The sequence below is a fragment of the Penicillium canariense genome (assembly GCF_028826845.1).
Source record: "Penicillium canariense strain IBT 26290 chromosome Unknown utg000002l_segment0_segment0, whole genome shotgun sequence".
Taxonomy (NCBI): domain Eukaryota; kingdom Fungi; phylum Ascomycota; class Eurotiomycetes; order Eurotiales; family Aspergillaceae; genus Penicillium; species Penicillium canariense.
The window spans coordinates 4146663-4158431 of NW_026622729.1; the positions used below are offsets into that span (position 1 = coordinate 4146663).

Here is an 11769-nt window from a genome sequence, read left to right on the forward strand (position 1 = left end):
CATCTCCGTGCTGAATTTCCCCCCACCGGGGAACGTCCCATCATACATAAGAAACCGTTAAACACCTCCTTCCAACATCCTAATTCCTACTTCTCCTACTCCCTCGTGTTATAGCTTCTTACTCCTCCATCATGGCGCACACGATCCGATGGGGCATTATGGGTGCGTCCGTCTTGCCTTTCCTACAAAGCTTAAACTAATCCATAAGTATATAGCCACTGGCGGAATCGCGACCAGTACGTTTTGAACCCCGGCCCAATACCATCAAGCTGCCCACGAAGAAAATGAAGGAGAAAACGGACCCTAACCGCTAAACAGCCTTTGTCCGCGATCTCCTCAAAGATCCCAAAGCCCGCGACGCCTCCGACGTTGCCCACCAAGTCGTCGGCGTCGCCTCGTCCTCCTCCAAGGACAAAGCCACCCAATTCATCGAAGCCCTCGGCATCCCCGGCCCCTGTACCGCCTACAGCAACTACGATGATCTCGTCGCAGACCCTCACATCGACGTCGTCTATGTCGCCACCCCGCACTCCCACCACTTCCAGAATGCCATGCTAGCCCTGGGCGCCGGCAAGCACGTCCTCTGCGAGAAGGCCTTCACCGTCAACGCGGCCCAGACGCGCATCTTGTGTGAGACAGCTCGCCAGAAGAACCTCTTCCTCATGGAGGCGGTTTGGACCCGCTATTTCCCGCTGAGCGTGCAGGTGCGCGACATCATTCGGAGTGGGGAGATTGGTGAGGTGCTGCGCACGATTGCCGATACAAGCTTCGGCGACGATGTTGAGGAGAAGTGGGGGACTGCACATCGTATGGTTAACCCGGATTTGGCCGGTGGTGCGCTGTTGGACTGTAAGTGCTCCCTGCTGTCGTCGTCGTCGTCATCAGAAAACGAAGCGAGGTGTCCTCGAGGCCGAGATGGGTGACTCGTGCTAAGCTAAGCCTCCGTCTTAACTGTGTAGTGGGCATCTACTCCCTCACCTGGGTTTTCCAAACTCTCTACCACACACTTCCCAAGGATCAGAGGAAATCGCCAACCGTCACCTCCCAAATGACCCCCTACCACCTCACCGGCGCCGACGAATCCACCACCATCCTCCTCTCCTTCCCTACCAGTACCCCAACCAACGGCCCGCACCCGCAGCGCTCACAAGGCGTGGCGATGACCAACATCCGTGTCGCCGGTGACCCAGACGAGCAGGGTACAGCCGGCCCGAACATCCGCATCCAGGGCACCAAGGGCGAGATCCAGGTGTTCGGGTACCCCTTCCGGCCCACGCGCTACCGCGTTATTCCCAAGAAGGGGGCTGGCGAGGTCCGCGATGTCGAGTGCTCGTTTCCGGCGCAGGGTCATGGCATGTACTGGGAGGCTGATGAGGTGGCTCGTTGTCTGAGGGATGGGAAGCTTGAGAGTGAGGGTATGCCGTGGGAGGAGAGTATTGCGATCATGGAGGTTATGGATGAGGTGCGTCGCCAGGGCGGATTGACGTATCCGGCTACGATTGAGTCGACCCAGTATCCTTTGCCGTTGTAGAGGGTTTTGGGTGGCATGGTTAAAATAGTACGGTAGTACCGGCGGTTATTTCCTGGTGTAGATACAGTACATATCCAGAGTTTGAAAATGTATTATGCCTATGCTTCTTGTAGGTATTGCCCATCCGAATGGACAGAATGCCTGACTACGTAGGTTTTTACTTTTATTTCCTTTGTCCACGATGTAGTTCCTATGGGTTGCAAGGTCATTGCTGGTGACCGTGATGGGCTACCAGAAGAGTACACATACTATACATGGCCGAGACGCTTATTCTGCGTCTATATGCGAGCGGCAACACCAGTCCCTTCGCTCCGCGTGCTCCAACTCAGACCCAAAATAAAGAAATAGAACAGGAACAGGGCGAGGAATCACGGAAGCCGCCGACTGATACCTCGTTCGCTTCCCCAGTTTCCACCCCAATACTTTTGGAGGGGCACTGCTTTTAAAACCCTAAACACATATGGTTTGTTTTCCGAAATCGACCCTCCTAGTTCTTGTGGAACACACCCAGCAGGCTCTTCCACACCTGGCCGGGCTCCTGGCTGGCGTCAACGCCGCGCCAGATGCCGGTCTTCTTGTAGTACTCGCAGACGGGCGAGGTCTGGGCGTGGTAGGTCGCCAGGCGCTTGGTCAGAGTCTCGGCGTTGTCGTCAGAGCGCTGGATCAGAGGCTCGCCCGTAACATCATCGACCATGTCCTTCTTGGGCGGGTTGAAGATCTTGTGGTACGAGCGGCCCGACGCCGGGTGCACCAGGCGGCCGGTGATACGCGCAACGAGAAGGGCGTCGTCAATCTGCAGCTCGATGGCGTGCTGGAGCGGAAGCTTGCGGGAGGCAAGCATGTCATCCAGGCGCTCGGCCTGAGCAACGGGTGCGGGGAAGCCGTCCAGGATGAAGCTGGTCGTAGAGTGTTAGTCCAAGAATTCGGATATCTCTGCTGGCGAAGGAGAGGGGAGTCGGGTTCCTTACCCGTTCTTGCACTCAGCATTGTTGTCCAGCTCGCTCTTGATCATGTTGACCATGATCTCATCGCTGACGAGACCACCCTGGTCCATGATCTTCTTGGCCTCCTTGCCAAGCTCGGTCTTCTTCGCGACCTGTGACCGCAACATGTCTCCAGTAGCCTATTTAAGGAAGGAAAAAAAATCTATCAGCAAACAATGGACTCTCCCTGTTTGCACCTCGAGGGTGATGCAGGGCGGTTACTGACCAGGTGACACGCGCAGTACTTTTCCTTGATGTTCGGGGCCTGAGTACCCTTGCCTGCGAAGAAAAGACGCGTTAATCAGCCGTCCACTGGAATTTCACAGTGCCGGTAACCATACCAGCACCAGGAGGGCCCATCAGGATGATGCGCATCTGCTCCGTCAGCGACTTGGGCTTGTCGCCGCCAGTCAGGCGGTTCTCCAAATCGGCAACCCGGGCCTCCAGCTTGCCGATGGTGTCTTTCAGGCCGGAAACGGCATCGTCGATGATAGGTGCCATGGTGAATATGAGGAGGGGAGAGGGCGTCTCGAATGCGAGTCGAAGAACAGGTTGCAGACGGGTGGAAGGGAAAGCCTAAGGAAAGCGGACGGGGAAATGGAAGGGAAGGAAACTTAGCGCCCGAGGTTCGGAGCAGCACTTGCGCTCCGCCGGCAATGCGTCTGACGAACCGGGTATGCAACGCTGTGCGGAGTATGGGGGGAAAATATGGAATGATCGGGTAGGATCAATTCCTCCAGATCCATTTACTGTAGACTTCTATTTTTATCTTTTTTATTTTTATTGGCTTACTCGTCTTGATTCTGGCGTTCATCTAATTTTTGGCTCTCTCAACATCACAAAATGGCCGGGAACCCAGGAACTGCTTACTTAATACACAAGCCACAGAGATGGCGCAGGTGTGGCGCCGACCAGAAGCTCTCCGAGCATCATCGCCCTGCTCCATCCAGGCTTGAAAGCCACACCTCCCCTCTCCACCCTCCATTTATCAACCCCAACCTTCCATCCGTCTCCCCAGTCTTGCTCTCTAGCTCATATCTACCACTGAGTCTTTGCCCTCCACACCGCCGCCATGCCTGCCACCACGGCGGACACGCTATCCCTCGTCAACCGCTCCGTCACGGTTGCCCCGTTAGTCCTGCTCTCCGTCGCCGATCACTACGGGCGCACAGCTAAGGGCACCCGGAAACGTGTTGTGGGTGTACTGTTGGGTGACAACTCGGGCAACGATGTGCGCGTTTCCAACAGCTTCGCAGGTATGTGCTGGCTCTTGTGATGGTCAACAAGCTGGTGTCCGCGGACGAGCTGACGGTACCTTTTTCCCGCATCTAGTTCCGTTCGAGGAGGATGAGAAGGACCCGTCAGTCTGGTTCTTGGATCACAACTTCGTTGAGTCTATGAGGGACATGTTCAAGAAGATCAATGCCCGTGAGAAGCTGGTCGGCTGGTATCACTCCGGCCCCAAGCTTCGCGCTTCCGATCTCGAGATCAACGAGCTCTTCAAGAAATACACTCCCAACCCCTTACTGGTTATTGTCGATGTGCAGCCGAAGGAGGTCGGTGTGCCTACAGATGCCTACTTTGCCGTGGATGAGATTAAGGATGTGAGTGTTTGATGTTTATTCCGGAGGCGGTGCCCTCCGCTCTTGGACACCAATCATAAAGCTAACCCGGGGTGCGCTGTTTTTACTGATGTAGGATGGAACCACTACCTCCAAGACCTTCGTACACACACCGTCGATAATCGAGGCCGAGGAAGCGGAGGAAATTGGCGTGGAGCACTTGCTCCGAGACATCAGGGATGTCGCCGTCGGCACGCTTTCCACCCGCATCACATCACAGCTGCAATCATTGCAAGGACTGCACCTCCGGCTGCGTGATATCGGCCAATATCTCCAGAAGGTCCTCGACCACGAACTCCCCGTCAACCACGCCATCCTGGGCAACCTCCAGGACGTCTTCAACCTCCTCCCCAACCTGTCTACCCCGTCGGCCTCGCAACGGATCAGTGGCCAGGAGCAACCGCTCGAGAACAGCGAATTGGCTCGGGCGATGAGTGTCAAGACGAACGACCAGCTGATGGCCATCTATATCAGCAGTCTGATCCGTGCCATCACGGCGTTCCACGACTTGATCGAGAACAAGATCCAGAACCGACAGCAGCAGGAGGAGAGTGACTCGAAGCGGGAACTTGAGATCAATGCGGTCAAGGGTGAGAAGGACGGGAAGAAGTCCAACGGGTCGTCAAACGGCGAGCCCAAGGAGGAGCAGGACAGCTCCGATAAGAGCAAGAAGAAGAGCTAAACCCAAAAAAGACAAGCTGTTCTCTTCTTCCTTCCCCGCCTGGAGGGAAAACGATGCCCGCCGATTTGTTATGACCGCTTAGAACTGCATTTGGTTGGCGGTGTATAGTACGGAATAATCAAAGATATGACCTGGTGACTGTTGAACATCTATCCTCACCGCCACTGCTGTCCGCTTTGGCGTTTATTTAGTTCAGCCCGTCGCGGCGTATCACAAACAGTACCACTCGCAGAGCCCAGTGGACTGTGGATTCGACTTGCAGCATGGCTGCTGACGGTGGTTGGTCGTGGCGTCGTAGAACAGTTCATCCCAAACCGCCTGCGCCTTCTCTTGCTCTTGCTCGAACCAGCGGAGCAAAACTCTATTCTCTCGTAGAAACCTCCCATAGGATAGGATAGGACCAGGCTCCTCTTTCCCCATCCCTGCCCATCCCCTGCTCTGCTCTAGCTTTGATGCCGATGCCGATGTTGATATCGATGTCGCTGTCGCTGTCGCTGTCGCCGTCGCCGTCGGACTCATCCGCCCCATCCCGCACACCACCCAGCCAACTCTTCCATCGACCCAACCCGTCCGTCCCCTCCACCCCGAAACAACCCCGGACACCGTGCAAACAACACACAGGCCAGAATGTGCTTGCATGCTGGCGGTGATTCCCTGTCTGACTGACAGGTGAGCGTCCCACCAAATGGGTAGGCCGCAGATCCATCCCGGTCACGCAGCATTGCAGTATCGGATGGGGGTTCTGCAGGCGAGCTGGGCGTGGAGACCCGGCCGGAGTCTGCGTCGCGGAATGCGGACAGCGCGAAGCTGGGGCAGGTGCAGTTCCATGCGTGGAGGCGGACTTCGTAGACTTTTTCCGGTTCCAGCGTGGGGTGTGCTGATGGCTCTGCTGTTGACGGTGCTGCGCTGGGGTGTGGAGGGGCCGACGAGGCCGATGTTACCAGATAGAGGAACATGTCTTCGGGGTGTGTTTCATGGGGTTGTCTATCTTGCTTGTCTGGGGCCCCTGCTGGGTCCTGGGTAGGTGCCGATGGCACGGCATGGGGTTGGTCCCCGCGCACCACCAACCGCTGCACGAGCCTGCGGTCCAGGATGTCGAGGGCGGGAAGCAGATCGTTGGGGAAGAGGCAGTGTAATGTGAGCAGTAGGGGCTTTACTCTGGTGAGTTGGGAAGCTGATAGCCCCGAGAGGACGTTCTGCGGCGGCTTGTCCTGGTATGTGGCTTGCGTCCTGGGCGGTTCTTGTGCGGCGGTGGTGCTGCTGGTGACGTGTGATTTGAAGCTAGCCAACTCAGCTAGCAGCCGGTCAACAAATTCAGCCGAAGCTGGAAGGTCATTCTGAAGTCTGTGGGTGTCCATGTTTCCATTCCAGGATGGGGTTTGGAAGTTGTTCGGGTGGCCGAGGATGGCGAGCGGGAGACTATCAAATGGACCAGTCACCCCGTCCACCAGAACGAGGGGGGATTTCTAGAGCAAAATCTCTCGTTCAGTCTATCTGGAAGATCTCTTGGCTGATTCAATCAGGTGCAAGTGGAATACATGGATCACAACCGTAGTATGGAACCGTAGCTCACTGGATCTAAAATGGGGAGTACCAGACAGAATATATACATATCAAGCATGCTGCGCAATGTCCACCCCCCGCCCGGTTTTGCCAGCCAGAACAACCAACATCGCATATGAAAACACTCAAACGTAGGTAAAACAAAGCAAAATAGTCAAGCTAGTTCCAATCTCACCTCCTCATTTTCCCCTACTTCTTTCTCCTTCCAACTCCTCCCCCTGTAGTACTCGCCCGGGCTTGTCGCGCAGACTTGCGGGCGCCGGGCTCCTTGGGAGCTGGCCGTTTCCGCTTCTTGGTTGGCTTCGATGGAAGCTCGCCTGAGATTGCTGGCCGTTTCGTGGGGGTCTTCTTAGCCGTCGTTCCAGTTCGGGCTGGGTCAAGGCTGAGATCGTTCCAGAGAATGCCCTTCACATGAGCCCTTAAGGTCACCACTCCAGTATTAGTCGTAAATGTTATCTCCAGCTGGCCGCGCTGCTTCTCCTCTAGCTCGATCTCGGTCTCATCGTAGTCCATGTTCTGACCACCGTGGTCATCAGCACCCCTCCCTCCCTCCTCGCTCTCCTCCTCGTCATCCCCGCCCTTCTCTGCTTCAGACGCCCTGGCTTTATTAGCTGGCGCCGGCTCAGGTTTCGGGATGTCCGTGGCGGTATGTTGGACCAGAGGAAGCCGGCGATAAGCAAAGATATATGCGTGACGTCGGAGCCCCGGTGCATCCTTGACGGCGTTGAACGAATCAAAGCGTGTCAGCGCCGTATCATCGGCAAGGACCCAATTCCCGTCCTTGCCCTTCACCGCAACCGTATAGTGGCCGCTGTTGGTCCACTGTCCGTGGTGCAGCAGTACCGAGAAGAGTTCGTATGCAACCGACCGTTTGCCAGCACCCCACCGAGGATCGAACCAGTCGGCGTCGAGCCGGAGCTCTTCTGGGAAGTCAATCTCCGTGGTGATCTTGTTGGGCCTGTACCCACCCGACTCATCTTCGCCAGGGTTGATTCGATTGAGGTGTACGAGGAGCAACTCGGGCGGATGGCGAAGCTGCAGCGTCCGGCTTCGGTGGTGATGGCATTCCGTGCAGACATCGTCCGTCACACACTCGTGGAGGGATTTCCGAATTGTCTCCTCCATGGTCACGGCAGGATTGCCGTCGGCAAAACGAGCGTGGAGGAAATACCCTTCATCGTCATGGCAACTTCGTTTCGTGCAGCCGCCATCGCCGGTGCATTTCTCCATATTGGTCGTTTGAATCATGAAGAGACCATTCAGGGAGGCGCGACTATATGATCAAACAGGGATGAGCGTGACGAAATCCAGAACCACGAAAGGGCGACTCTCCCCCCGGGCAGTACTCACCAAGTCCCGTCGCAATCTTCTTTAAGCTGCCTCAGAAGCTCCGTGAGGAACCCGGCAATATCCTGCTGGTCATCTATCTCGTCCTCGCTCATGCCCGATGATAAAAACCAGTCCTCGGAGATTCGATTCCAGAAATCATCCAAGACATTGTCCACATTCACCTGGTTTTTCCCACCATGATCCCAAAAGGTCGTGACCAGGGCATGGAGCAGACACACTTTGCATCGCTTGTCGTCGTCATCAATATTGTCGGCACCGCTTCTATTCTGACAGGCGCATCCCTCGGGTACATGGGACTGCACACAGTCTTCGACCCAGTGCATGAAGATCGGGGCATGCAGCAGCATCTGCAGAATCAATCACGTTTCGATAGCAGGCCACGCCGTTCAAGTTCTCGAAGCCTCGTTCGGGTCTGCCGGGCATCTGACTGTCCCATTGGGAATCGAGAGGGCCCTGTATTCGTGAGCCTGGTTCTTTCTATCGGTCGACGTGGTTATGGCGCTTCCTACCCGCGTGTAGATATCATGCTTTGCAGCGCTGTCTACCTGGGCCATTGTGGCGTGAGCAGTCACAGAACCTCCTCGAAAGGCGAGTCTTCACGATTAGTGCGATAGATACTATGGTGTTATAGTGTTGTCAATATTGACTGGGGAGGGCATCGACACGGGGTTTAACTCCTTTCCAAGGACGGCCCATCCTCCACGTTCGCCTGGTGTTTTCTTTGAGGACTTGGCCGCCTTGCATGACTGGGAATCGGCGGTTTATGGTCGACAGGGATGCGGGCCCAAAGAGACAAATGTCAGAGCAACTCATGGCTTTTCAGGGGAATGTGCAAAATAGATTTCATTGCTATCTTTGGGTGTGCTCGAGCTACGCTTCTGAGTCTTCTTTGATGACCATTCTGTGGTAGCTGAAAGGACTATGCGCGCCCTTCAGAGAAAGACACAGGCCTCTGACGACATCGTCCATGAAGTGGTCAACTCGAAAGAAGGAACCGAAGACTGAAAGCTGAGGAGGGACGGGCCAACCCCAGCATAGTATAGACGGTACCTCGTATAGTACACAGCCAAGTCTACCCCTTAGGGTCAAAAGGAACTCAGACCGGTAATTCCGTGGCTGAACACGTCCATCTAGCAGTCACCGCCAAGCTCCGCGGGAGTCTATGAACCGCCGTGGCTCAGGGTTGCAGACAAAGAAACAAGCCTCCGACGTGAAAGGTTTCGAGGGTCACCAGAGCAGTTTCAGCTCTTGAAGCGACAACCCCCAAGCCTCTGTCGAAGCCATCTATGTGAGAGTAGGGTGTCTGTGTAGAGGCTGGGTTCCCGTCGTCTGTCACACAATACGCATGTTCGGGCGGTACCTGAATTCTTCCGAACCAACGGGCCCCATCCACCAGACAGCCCACAGTCCACAGTCCACAGTCCACGAAACCCATCCACCCCATCCCGCTACCATGAAACATTGCTGGACCCAACGACCCAGCCTATCCAGGGGATCTTCACGCCTGTCATTTGGTTCCTCTTCTCTGGCAGTCTCGCCTCCAGCCTGTGGGCGGTTGCTAGATCCCGAACCGTGGTTTGTCCATTCCCGTGAATGAAGATCCAATTGACTCCGCAATGGTCTAGAAGCCAACACGACGGTCTAGACTCTTGCGGCTGTCGCAGGCCGGAAATTCGGTTTCGGTTTCGTCTTCGCCTCTGCCCGGACCATTTCTGCTTGTCTGATCCGGAAGGAGTCTCGACTGGCTTCGAAGCTTGGACGAGGAAGGGAAGGGATGTGAGGCGTCAACTGTCAGTCGTTGCGATGATCGACCGTGCCGTTACTCGAACGGGGCATGCGGCCAGCCTGTTAAACGGTCCAGCAGCGTTAGCCAAGCACCAGCCAAGCACCAGCACTGCACAGGCAGGACAGAAGCCCACGGACTGCGTTCTGCGGATGGCGAATGGTGGCTCTAGCCCTGGCATTTTACAGTAGTACCTCGTACCCAGGCACAGGTACCCAGCCCTGGCGGCAGCCTACCATGAACCGGTTCTTGGATGCCTCGAGGTACTCTCGGTACTTTACCGGCCCTGCCTTATCCTGCCCCCCCCTTCCTCTCCACCCACCACAAGGGCCAAGACCCGTGCCGTCCCGTCCATCTTCTAGTCGTCCCGGGTTTCCCCCTCCCAGCCCCTCGAGTAGAACGCCCATCCCAAAGCTCGAACGAGCTCACGGACGAGGAGGGGGAGACGAGAGGGAGAGGAGAGGAGAGTTGAAGGGGGGCCAGTGGGCAGGTCGTTTCCCCACAAGGCAGAGGCGTGTTTCAGGTGTACCCCCCGAAGTGGAGCGCCGCCTGACGAAAACACTGGCAACCCGGCCGGAATTGATGGGCCACTCGCATGAAGTTCGATCGGGGTGCGAGATCCGGCCGAGTCCTGCACCCTGGAGGTCCAAGCTGCACGGGTCGCAGGAATGATGTCCGTTGCGGGCCCCTCCACGACGGACATCTGCCTGCAACGCGACTGGGCCGCCGTAGGAGGAGGTACACCTATGGATGTCTGTATGCGATGCATGTACACTATTTCCCGGTAGGGCAAAAAGTGCGCGGTGTTGTGCCGCAGAGAGTTCTCCCTCGCTACTTGGGCGTTCCTGGCATGGTGGGTGGTGGTGGTTGAGTCGTTTGTGGTTTACCGCGTGCTGATGTCCTCGTTCACGAGCATTCGCATCAACATGGTGAGCACGGCATGCATCTAGTCGTTGCTTGGTTGTCAGTATGTTTGGTTCTCGTCCAACGGGAAGGCTCACACTCGAGCTCCCTCGGCGAGCCTGGGAGAAGCGATAGATCCCAGTGGGAAACTGGTCTCGCGCCCAAGGAACTATACGCGACCTCTCGCTAGTCCTTCTCCGGCGTAGTCCCTCTTCGGAGTCATCCCATCGACCGAGCTATATGGAGTCCACCAGGGAAACGAGTCGAGCTTCTCCCGACTCAAACAGTGGTTTGCCTCGCTTCGCAGCCACCCGGCCCTATCCTGCCGATCCGGTCGATCCATACCATATACTCTGCCGTCCTCGCTGTGGTTCTGGTCCGTACTATTGTCCTGCTGTACTATTGTCCTCCTTGACAGGTGCGTTCCTCGCGTCTACCATCTACCGTCGACCGTTATACCGTCTACCGCAGATCCACCGTTGCGCGCGCACTGCCCCATTAAAACGGTTGGGCGCCACTTTTGCTCAGCTCTGCCACTTGCATGCCTCTGATCGAATTGGGGGCCCGGTCCCCGTCGTTCTCGTCGGCCCTTCCGAGAATCCTCGTTCGGGTGTATTATTACTATTACTAATTACTATTATTATTTTTATTATTTTTATTATTTTTATTATTATTTTATTATTATTCGTATTACTATTATTATTTTTTGGTCTCCCTCCCATTCTCCCCCCCGGGCTTGTGAGAATGAACCTCGTTAGTCCTCTTGGAGCATAGTGGCCTATCTCCTTCCGAAATCGTTTCAATCTGATGCGCGGGATGTTGCGACGTAGGATCTTCAGAGGTATGGCGTCCACTTTGTCACTCCACATCCATGGATCCTCGGCATTGCTGGATAGCTGAATCGCCTGGATTGCGTCCTCCGTTCTACTTGTTTCTGGTTGATGGTGTCGCTACTTCATCCCTTTGCTGACGGCGAGCCGTGAAATGAGACGCGAAATGAAATTGAAGTGGTCAGGGTCAAAACCGGGTCCCCAGTGGATGCGTCGGATATTTAGGGCGATCACGGCGCAATAACTAGCAAGCAATGGGTCTCCTCCAGAATAGGCGTAGGCCACTCTCGCCCTCACTAACCAGCTTTTGCTGCATGGCTCGGCGTCCGACCACTTATGTCATAGTCGAATGATGATCCAGCGGTAGCCCGCGCTTCCCTGTCTGGCTCCACTGCGACAAACTGGTGCGTTGGTTGGGTTGGGCTGGAGCGTTGTGGCCGTGCGGGCTTCCGCTCCTGGGATATCCTGTCCACGTCCGCTCGAGGGATCATCCCTGTTGTCGTCCCCCAGCCATATACCTTG

At 55.9% G+C, this 11769-nt stretch overlaps 6 protein-coding genes across 6 annotated transcripts; 2 read left to right on the top strand and 4 right to left on the bottom strand.

Moving 5' to 3' along the window:
* Nucleotides 1-131: 131 nt before the first annotated feature.
* N7482_004679 (Gfo/Idh/MocA family protein) lies at nt 132-1531 on the top strand (the record flags this gene model as incomplete). The annotated part of the gene is made up of 4 exons (XM_056686804.1): nt 132-162; nt 216-236; nt 319-849; nt 960-1531. The coding sequence occupies 4 exons, from the start codon at nt 132-134 to the stop codon at nt 1529-1531; spliced, it is 1155 nt and encodes a 384-aa protein (XP_056545546.1).
* Nucleotides 1532-2018: 487 nt separating this feature from the next.
* On the bottom strand, nt 2019-3015 carry adk1 (adenylate kinase ADK1; the record flags this gene model as incomplete). The annotated part of the gene is made up of 4 exons (XM_056686805.1): nt 2019-2427; nt 2500-2654; nt 2741-2793; nt 2856-3015. 4 exons carry the CDS (start codon nt 3013-3015, stop codon nt 2019-2021), a joined length of 777 nt encoding a protein of 258 aa, XP_056545547.1.
* A 571-nt stretch (nt 3016-3586) lies between these two features.
* On the top strand, nt 3587-4818 carry rpn8 (proteasome regulatory particle lid subunit RPN8; the record flags this gene model as incomplete). The annotated part of the gene is made up of 3 exons (XM_056686806.1): nt 3587-3770; nt 3847-4118; nt 4213-4818. The coding sequence occupies 3 exons, from the start codon at nt 3587-3589 to the stop codon at nt 4816-4818; spliced, it is 1062 nt and encodes a 353-aa protein (XP_056545548.1).
* Nucleotides 4819-5333: 515 nt separating this feature from the next.
* N7482_004682 (uncharacterized protein) lies at nt 5334-6176 on the bottom strand (the record flags this gene model as incomplete). The annotated part of the gene is made up of 1 exon (XM_056686807.1): nt 5334-6176. One exon carries the CDS (start codon nt 6174-6176, stop codon nt 5334-5336), a length of 843 nt encoding a protein of 280 aa, XP_056545549.1.
* A 394-nt stretch (nt 6177-6570) lies between these two features.
* Nucleotides 6571-8078, bottom strand: N7482_004683 (ubiquitin carboxyl-terminal hydrolase; the record flags this gene model as incomplete). Its single annotated transcript, XM_056686808.1, has 2 exons — nt 6571-7654; nt 7732-8078. The coding sequence occupies 2 exons, from the start codon at nt 8076-8078 to the stop codon at nt 6571-6573; spliced, it is 1431 nt and encodes a 476-aa protein (XP_056545550.1).
* Nucleotides 8079-9872: 1794 nt separating this feature from the next.
* N7482_004684 (uncharacterized protein) lies at nt 9873-10460 on the bottom strand (the record flags this gene model as incomplete). The annotated part of the gene is made up of 2 exons (XM_056686809.1): nt 9873-10359; nt 10402-10460. 2 exons carry the CDS (start codon nt 10458-10460, stop codon nt 9873-9875), a joined length of 546 nt encoding a protein of 181 aa, XP_056545551.1.
* Nucleotides 10461-11769: the final 1309 nt, after the last annotated feature.